We start from the raw sequence: 10,918 nt of genomic DNA, 5'->3' as shown, positions 1-10,918 counted from the left end.
TGGTTTATCCTAATGCCTACGTCATCTCGACAAGATCGGATTATACTCAATTTCGCCTCGATCAAGGATTGGAGTGAGTTCTAGTGCGTTGTCGGGTTCCTTTTCAAACAATTGGGTGGGTCTTTCCTAAGGGCTCCTAAGTTCCGAGACATGCAAAATTCGGGTCGAACATGGTATTGCAAACTCAAGTTTTCTTTCACACATAGTAGTTCGTGGGTATTCTTAGTCTAACGCTTAGGACAACGATTTCATAAACAAGCACATGTCAATGTTGATGTACGCACTCAAACACACCAAGTTCTACCTAAGACAGCCCTAATATGTACAAATGATACCCCCGCAAAGCAAGAAAACACCCCCCCAAACTTAAAAGCAGACATGGTCCCCAATGTCGATCGTCATATATATAGGGAGAATAGAAACTTACCTCGCGGGGGTGGCCGAACGCCCCTACTCGTCTCCGCTTTCCGGCGGTGGTTGTGGATAAGTGTACGGGTACCACGGCGGAATTTGAGCGTACGGAGTCATGAATTCCGGGGGAAACGCCGGGTACATCGGCATGTCGGGGCTGGACTCGGCTGGCGCGGCGGGTGGTGGCATATAGGCTTGGCGAGCCGTCCACGTGTCGTACACATCGCGTTGAAACCCGGCGTAGTTGACGCTCCGTTGGCCAAACTCGTTGAGGAACCCTCCGATTGCATTGTGCCCGGCTCCGACGGCTTGCACATCGTGGCGGAGACTTTGGACCTCATATCGGAGACTTTCGTAGTTTTGGTCAAGACTTTGGTAGTCTCGACGAAGGCCCTCGTAATTGTGGTCGAGGTTGTGATAGTCCCGCCTGAGGTCCGATACATGAGTGTCGAGGCGTGTCATCATCGTTATCATCTCCTCATATGACCCTTGGCGACCCTGAGACGACTCGCCTCTATCTCCTTGTGCGTTGCCTTGCCCCTCTTGGTCTTGATGCGGAGGTTCCTCATCATGATCACAATCGCTGTCGTAATCGGATCCCAACTCCACTATGCGCTCGGGAATATTGATGAACCCACTCCCGCTCGGGTGAGCGTCGCCGTGATGCCATTGGTCGAGACCGAGGATGTAGTCGGCCACGATCGCCTTCCCGAGAGGTTGTAAGTCTTCGGTGGCTGTGAGTTTGGCTCCCGCTTTCATGCACATGGCGGTGATGAGGCCACCGTGACCAAGGAGTACGCTCGTGGTTCGGCTCGCACAAAACACCAAGCGGTCATGGATGACCTTGCCGATGTTGATTGGTCGGTTATGTGCGATGCAATCGAGCAAGGCCAAGCGCTCCATATTCACTTGGTGCGGCCGTGCATTCGGTTGGATGGTAGCGCTTATAAAGTATTGCCACGCCTTGGCATATCGGTTGAGCGCGGTGATCGAGAGGGACTCCGGCTCCCACTGAAGTCGAATGGACTTCTTGCGAGCGTATTTCGCACCCGGCCGCGCAAGTGTGTTTTTCCACGCGTCCCACTTTGGCTCCAATAGCATCGGGGATTAGTCATCTTCCGCCGGTACGAGCGCTCCGAGGAATTTGTTGATCGCTGCCGGCGATATGTCCACATTCTTTCCTCGGACCTTCACGATGTTATTGGTTGTCATCGAGAGGTTAGCGTAAAATTCTCGAACGAGCCGCGTTGCCGCTCGCGTCTCGATATTCGCCAACTTCTCCCATTTTCGGCTCTGGATTTGCCGGAGCATGTTTCCACATCGTCCATCCACTTCGAGTCGCTTTTCGGGTATGAAACCCACATTGGCAATCAAGTCCCACGTCTTGGGAGCGCCTTCAATGAGTCCGGTCGGTCGAGGAAGCGCGGGGGGAACCTCACGGGTGCGCTTCGAAGTTTTCCGGGAGGAGTACACCGCCTAAAAAGAAACACACCCAAACACACACGTAATGAGTAAAATTCCGGTGCACACTTAGCCGTGACGTGATTGAGTTAAACCCCCAAACTTATCAATTTGCATATAATCTCATGACCCATACTCAACACAACTCTCATTATCGCTCGTTTTCTTTCAAAACCCGAAATTTACAAACCCCATCTCTCTCGGGCCTTTTATCGAACACTTGGTGGGTGTGCCAAAATTTCAAAGAAACCCATGAATTTGAACGCACATGAACACACCCACGTTTTTTTTTTTTCATCACAACAACACTCTAATAACCTCCAAACAAGCAATTAAATCATCATAAAAACACCTAAATTCGGAGATAAGAGAGTGTACCTTGTTCATGTTGAGATAATGATGAAGAACAATTAAAACTCAACCAAATTCCTCACACAAATAAGAGATTTCACACGATTATAGTGGATTTTGTGAAGAGAAGAATGTTAGGGTGGTGAAATTTTCGGAGAAAACGAGAGAGAAAAGAGAGAAAAGAGGGAAAATTGAGTTTTAGGGTTGGAAATGGCGAAATTTGGGGTTTAAAAAAGACTTACCTGCGCGGGTTGACCCGTTCTCGCGGCGCGACCCGGATCCTCGCGCCGCGAGGAGCCCAATTTCGTGCAACCCGATTCTTCACAGGTTCTCCTCGCGGTCTCTGTCGCGGTGTCCTCGCGGCGCGAGATTATTATTTTTTTTTTTTTTATTTTTTTTTTTTTTTCAAAGTCTGAGAATTAAGATCATAAAATACGTCAAAACAACCTAAACACAATTAACTACGAAAAACAATCAATCAAAACAAAATGCAACGAAAGAGAACACGGGTTGCCTCCCGAGAAGCGCTTTAGTTTACGTCAATAGCTTGACGGGATATCGTATGGTCATGGAATGGTTGTGATGAATGTGACTGCCTTCTCGCTTTCGAACACACCTCCAAAGTATGGTTTCACCCTGTGACCGGTGACTTTGAATTGTTCGCCTTTCTGATTCTTTAACTCTACCCACCCGTGCGGGTATACGCTGACGATCTCGAACGGCCCTGACCACCTCGACTTCAGTTTTCCCGGAAAGAGCTTCAGTCTCGAGTTGTAGAGGAGGACTTGTTGACCTGGGTTTAGCTCTTTACGGACGATGTGCTTGTCGTGCCACGCCTTAGTCTTCTCCTTGTAGATCTTGGCGTTTTCGTATGCTTCACGACGGAGCTCGTCGAGTGCATTCAGTTGGAGCAATCGTTGCTCTCCCGAGGCCTTGTAGTCGAAATTAAGCTTCTTCATTGCCCATAATGCCTTGTGCTCGAGTTCGACCGGCAAGTGGCACGCTTTCCCATAGATGAGGTGGTACGGAGACATACCAATGGGGGTCTTGAAGGCCGTGCGGTAGGCCCAGAGAGCGTCTTCGAGCTTGGCCGACCAATCCTTGAGTGAGGCTCCCACCGTCTTCTCCAAGATTTGCTTGATTTCCCGATTTGAGACCTCCGCTTGACCATTGGCTTGGGGATGATACGCCAACGTTCTCCGGTGGTTTACGCTGTATTTGGCAAGGAGCGCGTCGAATTGCCGATTGCAGAAGTGTGCACCTCCGTCGCTAATAATGGCTCGTGGCGTGCCGAATCGAGTGAAAATGCTCTTCAAGAATTTCAGGACCACCTTGCTATCGCTCGTCGGTGTAGCTTTGGCCTCGACCCACTTGGATACGTAATCCACCGCCAGGAGAATGTACTTGTTTCCGTAGGACGACGGAAACGGGCCCATGAAATCTATTCCCCAAACGTCGAACGGTTCTATTTCCAAAATGTTAGTGAGTGGCATCTCATTTCGGTTAGAAATATTACCCGTTCGTTGGCACCGGTCACAAGCAATGATGAAGTCTCGGCTATCTTTGAAGAGCGTTGGCCAATAGAAGCCGCTTTGAAGGACTTTCGCTGCCGTGCGGTTCGGACCGAAGTGACCTCCGCATTCAAGGCCATGGCAATGTCGCAGAACCGACTCCATCTCATCCTCGGGGACACACCTCCGCACAATCAGGTCTGCACACTGCCGATAGAGAATCGGCTCCTCCCAGTAATACCTCCGGACCTCCGAAAGAAATTTCCGCTTCTGGTACGTCTTGAGGTCGGTAGGCACCACCTTGCCTACGAGGTAATTTACGATGTCGGCATACCATGGGAGGACGGCTTGATGGACGGCCAAAAGCTTTTCGTCGGGGAAGTCATCGTTGATGAGTGCCGTCTTGTCTGGAACGTGCTCGAGAGTCTCCAATCTCGATAAGTGATCAGCTACGAGGTTCTCTGTGCCCTTCTTGTCTTTGACCTCGATGTCGAACTCTTGGAGGAGAAGGACCCAACGAATTAGGCGGGGTTTGGCGTCCTTCTTCTCCATGAGGTATCTAATGGCCGCGTGGTCGGTGTAGACAATCACCTTGTTGCCAATGATGTAGGGTCTGAACTTGTCGAATGCGAACACCACCGCCAGAAGCTCCTTCTCCGTCGTCGTGTAGTTCACTTGGGCATCGTTAAGAGTCCGGCTCGCATAGTAAATCGCGTGGAAAGCCTTGTCTTTACGCTGCCCAAGGACTGCACCCACCGCATGGTCGCTGGCGTCGCTCATGATCGCGAACGGGAGACTCCAGTCGGGGGCGGTGATGATCGGGGCGGTGCTGAGTCTCTGCTTGAGGGAGTTGAAGGCCTCTAAGCAGTCGGTGGAGAAGGAGAACTTGGTGTCTTTCTCGAGGAGTCCGCATAATGGCTTCGTTATTTTGGAGAAGTCTTTGATGAAGCGCCTATAGAAGCCGGCATGCCCCAGGAAACTTCTCACTCCCTTCACCGAAGTTGGTGGTGGTAGCTTCTCGATTGTGGAAATTTTCGCCCGATCCACCTCTAACCCGTCCTTCGAGACCCTGTGACCTAGCACGATGCCTTCTTGTACCATGAAATGGCACTTCTCCCAGTTGAGTACTAGATTCGTTTCTTCACACCTGTTAAGCACCTGAGACAAATTCTCCAAACATTGATCAAATGTAGGGCCAAAAACGGAAAAATCGTCCATAAAAACCTCAATTGTTTTCTCCACCATGTCGGAGAAGATGGCCATCATGCATCGTTGGAACGTGGCTGGTGCGTTACATAGCCCAAACGGCATTCGCTTGAAGGCGAAAGTGCCATAAGGGCATGTAAAGGTGGTCTTCTCCTGATCCTCTGGTGCGATCGTGATCTGGTTATACCCTGAATAACCATCAAGAAAACAATAATACCTGTGCCCTGCGAGACGGTCGAGCATCTGATCGATGAAGGGAAGTGGGAAGTGGTCTTTGCGCGTGGCGTTGTTGAGCTTGCGGTAGTCCATGCAGATTCTGTACCCGGTCACCGTCCGAGTGGAAATGAGCTCGTTGTTGTCGTTTCTCACCACCGTCATTCCGCCTTTCTTCGGAACGCATTGCACCGGACTTACCCATGCGCTGTCGGAGATCGGGTAAATGACCCCGACATCGAGCCACTTCAGGATCTCTTTCCTGACGACCTCTTTCATCGCCGGATTGAGGCGTCTTTGGTGCTCTACCGAGGGACGATGCCCGTCCTCCAAGAGTATGCGGTGAACGCAATAGGAGGGGCTGATCCCTTTGATGTCCGAGAGTGTCCACCCGATCGCTCCTTTGTGCTTGCGTAGCGCCACGAGCAGCCTTTCTTCTTCTCCCTTGGTGAGGTGATTCGAGATGATCACCGGAAGGGTCGAGTCTGCTCCTAAATATGCGTAGCGGAGATGTGCCGGCAATTCTTTTAACTCGAGCTTTGGGGACTGTTGAATGGACGGGGGCACTCGAGGTTGGCTCTCCCCCAAACTCTCGATCGAGTTACGTCGGTATGGCATGGCTGCGTTCATGTACTCCACGTGCTCTAAAGCTTCACATTCATCAAACTCGTTAGTGAAATCGATAGAGTTTAGCAAACTTACCTCGAGCGGGTCCTCGGATCGGTGAGAGAAGTCGGTGATGATGGAATTACATATGTCGATCTGGAAGACATCGTCACTCGCCCTCGGGTATTTTATGGCGTTGAACACGTTGAATACCACCTCTTCGTCTTGCACCCTCAATTTTAGCTCTCCTTTCTGAACGTCGATGAGAGCTCCTCCGGTGGCGAGGAATGGCCGCCCTAGGATGATTGGGACGTCGCGGTCTTCCTCCATGTCGAGCACCACGAAGTCGGCGGGGAAGATGAACTTGTCGACTTTGACCAAGAGATCCTCGATCACTCCCCGCGGGTATACGATGGACCTGTCCGCCATTTGGAGCGTGATTCGGGTCGGTCTCACCTCTCCGATGCCGAGCTTCTTGAAGATGGAGTATGGCATCAAGTTGATGCTCGCTCCCAGGTCGCATAGCGCTCGCTCGAAGAAGGTGTTCCCGATGGCACACGGGACGGTGAAACTCCCTGGATCCTTCATCTTCACCGGCAACTTCCTCTGAATGATGGCGGAGCACTCTTCGGTGAGGGTGATCGTGCTGCAGTCCTCTATTTTCCTCTTTTTCGAGAGGATGTCCTTCAGGAACTTGGCGTATGTCGGCATCTGCTCAAGAGCGTCAGCAAACGGGATATTTATCTGAAGTTGCTTAAATACCTCGAGGAACTTGCTGAATTGGTGGTCGAGTTTCCCTTCTTTCTGCCTCTGAGGAAACGGCAGCTTTGGCGTGCTCGTTGGGGTTGGAGCGCTCGCCGGCGGTGGCGTGGCTTGGGTCAGCGGCACGGGAGACTCGTCTTTCTCCACATTTTCTTTCTTCTTGCCGGAGTTGTCAATCACTTGTCCGCTTCTGAGTGTGATGGCATTGACCTGTGACCTGGGGTTGATGTCGGTGTTGCTCGGAAGCGTTCCCTGAGGTCGTGAGTTCACCGCGGTCGACAGTTGCCCCATTTGCGTCTCAAGATTTCGGATCTGCGCCGATTGGTTCGAGAGAGACGTCTTCGTTTCGTGCATAAACTCGGTGGTGGAGTTTATGAAGGCGGTCGTTGACGTGGCCAAGTTGGCGATGAGCTCCTCTAAGTTGGTCTCGCCCTTATACGCCCGGAATGGAGGAGGCTGGTACGGCGGTGGTCGGGGCTGATTCTGTTGTGGACGAGGCTGAGCTTGAGGCGCGGGTTGCATAGGCATGTTGTTTTGGGGGCCTCTCCATCCCCCATTTTGGTAGTTGTTCCTTGGGCCTTGATTGTAGTTGTTTTGGGGCGGCCTGTTGTTGATGAAGTTGGCTTGTTGGCCGTTGTCCCCATAAGCGCACTCGTCACTATTGTGTTGCCCATTGCACCAGAAACAGACTTCAGGGGTGTGCACGGCTTGAACGGAGGCCTTCTGTCCCTGGACTGACTTTGTGAGATCCGCCACCTGTGCTGCCAGTGCCTTCATCAGTTCCATCTCGGGAGTGACTGGCATATTCTTCAAGATGCGCCGCTCGGACGGGCATTGATCGTTGTTGTAAGCCAGCTCCTCGAGAATGCTGTGAGCTTCCTCCTCTGTCTTCTGAAAGAACGACCCTCCAGCGGCCGTGTTGACTAGGGTGCGCGACGATGGTGAGAGGCCGCCATAGAAAATCTGCACCATCATCCACCCTTGAATGCCATGGTTGGGACACCTCCTCTCTAGCTCCTTGAAGCGGCCCCATGCTTCAAACAGTGACTCCCCGTCGTATTGGGCGAACGAATGGATCTCGTTGCGTCTCTTGTGCATCTTCTCGAACGGAAAGAACTTTGAGATGAATTTGATGCGCAAGTCGGCCCACGATGTGATGGAACCCGGCGGGAGGGAGTTGAGCCACGTCTTGGCTCGATCCCGTAGTGAAAACGGGAAGAGGCGGAGGCGGATGGCTTCGTCGGACACGTTGTGGAGCTTGAACGTGTTTGCGATCTCGACGAAGTTCGTCAGATGGTCTTGCGGGTCTTCGGCAGGTGATCCAGCGAATTGATTCGCTTGGACCATGTGAATGATGCCGGTCTTGATCTCGAAATTCTGGTTACCCGCAAGAGCCGGGAGAGCGATTGCCGATTGCGCTGCGTCGGCTGGTGGTAACCCATATTGGAATAGGGTCTTTGGCTCCTCGTTCGCTCTATCTCCCATTGCTCGTTCCTTTGCTTGCTTTCTGTTCGTCTTGCAAAACTTTTCGATTTCAAGATTTAGCGGAACGAGGTTTGATGTTCCCTCACTCCGCATGCACCTTCAAAACAGAGAAAATGACACGCAAAGTTAGGAAACTCGTAACGAAATCAAATGGCAAATAAGATTGTTTTTCGACGCTATTGTAAAAAGTCCCCGGCAACGGCGCCAAAAACTTGTTGCGATATTTTTATAACTAGCACGCAAGCGGACGTATCGCAAAAGTAATAGTGTTACGTAAGTAACGGATATCGATCCCACAGAGACTAGTTACTCTAGCGACGCTAAACAACCTAAAGCAAATTGATTTCACTGTATTGAGGTGGAAAGTGCAAGAATAAACTATAATAAAAATAACTAAAAACAACGGAAATTTAACACGAAACTTCAAATAAGAGAAAATGGGGGTCACGACTTCACCGGAAAACTAAGGCTCGGGGGTTTCGGGTTCCAACAACTAGACTTACTCTACTCACGCTAATCTCATTCTCCCTAACATATTACTAGCCTCTCTCGAGTGATCTAGCAACCTACGCAATTGACGGATTATATATCCTCTCGGCCTCTAATCCTATTAAAACAACCACAAGCAATAAACACGAGAATTCAAACGATTACATTAAGCTTAAGCCGTCTAGCAACCTAAGAACAAAATGAAGCAAGGATTATGAGCATGAGTTTTCGCCCTCTCTCGAGTGATCGAAAACTCCTAAAAACAATCCTAAAGATGGCCAATCTAAAGAACGCATTAAGAGCACATCCACACAAGCATGAATAATTGAGCAAAACACAGCATTATTTCACCCTAACGAAACCCCCTAACCCAATTTAATCCGGCTACATCGCAACCCCGCTAAAGACTTAGCCTCTAACGGTGTTCAAGACCATGATTAAAACAATGAGAGTGATTAAAAGCAATAAAACTAGCATAGAATGGAAAAGAGAGCTCATGATTATAACGAGAGAGGAATTCAAGGCACAATACAGAATTAAGAATAGAAAATAAATAGAGGGAAGAAGAAAAACTATTAATGGAGTTCCGGCTGATCGGATTTTGTCAATTCCGTTGATAAGCTTTCTCTCCGTTGCAAAAGCTCTCCAAAACAATAATAAAATAAAGCGTAACCTAAAAAAAAGAGGCTGAGTTGTGTTTTATAGTGGTTTAGGTCGAAGTACAATTTTGGACTGATCTGGGCCTTAAAAAACGATCCAACGGCTAGGATTAAGTCAAAATTCGACTTTGTTTTCGTCAGGATTCGTCGTCTCGCGGCGCGCCAACCATCCTCGCGGCGCGAGGCTTCCTTCTTCGTATCGTCGCGGCGCGAGACCACAGCGAGACACACCGCGAGAAGCTCCTGGAACTTTTGTGTTCGTGAAAATCCGGGGTCGCGGCGCGAGACCTTGACGTCGCGGCGCGAGGTATGTTGATTTCTGAGGTCGCGCCGCGAGGTCTTGCGCACAAGCCTCCAAATCTTCATTTTCTTCATTTTGACTCCAAATTCATCGTTTTTACTTCCGTTCCATCGATATGTGACCCGACAGCTGCTGTTCATCCATGTTGACCTGAAATTCACTATAAACACACTAAAACCATCAAAAACACTCGAGAACGCGCTAAATCCAAGTCTAATGAGAGCGGATTCGTACGTAAAATACGCACTCATCAAATATCATTTCTTGGACCTCTTCCAACAAGAATGACATTTTATTATTTGTTGATGTAGTTGGTTAGTTTGTCCTCTCAATTCAATCACAATTATTTTTTTGGTTTTTTTTTCATCATAGAATATATGTCACATAAAACAAAAAAAAGTTTACGTCTCATTACATGAATTTATAAGGACCGAATAGATATTTGTACATAAATACACGGACGCAGCTTTATTTTGCTACAAAAATGGAGATCATATCAATTACAATAATACTCTCACAGAAAACAAAAAAATAAGTACTTAACTCGTTGCAACACTAATAAACAATCAAAGAATGAATAAAAACCAAAACAAATTAACACCAATGCTAACCATTTTCACAGTATCGAAGCCTCAAAGATACCTGTCTTTCAATCAACAGCCGGGACCGAAAATTGCGGATGAAAATCTCGGCCCTCTGATCAACATCGTCGTAATCAACGTCAAAGTCATTGCGACCGTATTCGTAGATACAGCTCGTTGTCCTGTGAAGGCTCTTCTTCTTGCTTTTGCCAAAGCTCTCGTCACTGCTCTCATCAACGTTGAAGAAGCCACAGAGGCCACGTGGACCAGCATTGAAGCTGTTAGTCCTGAGCGTCGACTCGCACGCATTTTGGGGGTTAAGAACGTGAACTATGAGCTTGAGCTTCTTCGTTATGGCCGTCCTGAACCAGCGTGAGACCGACGAGAAACCCTCCATTTTCGATCTTCTCGTTTGTCTGTTCGTTGCTTGTTTTGCTAGAGTTTCTTTTTGTTTGTTTGTTTTGAAAACTGAGATTTGTTGTTGTTGTTGTTTTTTTTTTTTTTTTTCTGAGAGAGAAGACGATAGCTTCTTTAAATAGGCGAAGATGAGAATTGTTCCGCAAGCAAGTGAGTGCCGGAATGAATAAACTGGGTTGCGTGAGAGCACACGAAAGCGCGTTCAGGTGCCACTTGTCAGTTTCTTTAGCTGTGATTGATAATTTGACAGCTTCGTTAGAATCCAGTGAAAAGGAGAGTGTGTGTTTTTTTTTTTTTTTGTTTTTTTTTTTATTGTGTGTAATGTATGATTTGCAATGTGAAATTTTAATTTACTTGGCGACTAAGTTCTTTTCTGGTCTTCATGCCAAAAAGAAAAGGTTGTTCTGGTCAATGAAATGATTTGATTGATGATCGTATTTGGGGTGTGTGTCTCACGTGAACTAC

At 48.7% G+C, this 10,918-nt stretch overlaps 1 protein-coding gene across 1 annotated transcript; it reads right to left on the bottom strand.

Moving 5' to 3' along the window:
* Positions 1-1,518: 1,518 nt before the first annotated feature.
* Positions 1,519-8,099, bottom strand: LOC149390953 (uncharacterized). The gene is made up of 4 exons (XM_089619901.1): positions 4,893-8,099; positions 3,898-4,793; positions 2,820-3,762; positions 1,519-1,887 (listed from the first exon to the last, which is right to left on the bottom strand). Exons 1-4 carry the CDS (start codon positions 8,097-8,099, stop codon positions 1,519-1,521), a joined length of 5,415 nt encoding a protein of 1,804 aa, XP_089476027.1.
* Between the last annotated feature and the right edge of the window lie 2,819 nt (positions 8,100-10,918).

This window comes from Urtica dioica, chromosome 7 (assembly GCF_054948205.1).
Source record: "Urtica dioica subsp. dioica isolate 48M chromosome 7, U.dioica_male_clone48M_v1_H2, whole genome shotgun sequence".
Classification (NCBI taxonomy): Eukaryota; Viridiplantae; Streptophyta; class Magnoliopsida; order Rosales; family Urticaceae; genus Urtica; species Urtica dioica.
Note: the sequence above shows the minus strand (reverse complement) of the source record. Positions and strands in the feature narration are given on the sequence as shown.

Coding starts and splice junctions, on each gene's coding strand:
- LOC149390953 (XM_089619901.1), bottom strand. CDS start 8,099: ATGCGGAGTGAGGGAACATCAAACCTCGTTCCGCTAAATCTTGAAATC. Junction 4,794..4,892: donor GTTTGGAGAATTTGTCTCAG/GTGCTTAACAGG, acceptor AGGGTCTCGAAG/GACGGGTTAGAGGTGGATCG. Junction 1,888..2,819: donor GTGTGTTCGAAAGCGAGAAG/GCAGTCACATTC, acceptor GTTTCTTTTTAG/GCGGTGTACTCCTCCCGGAA.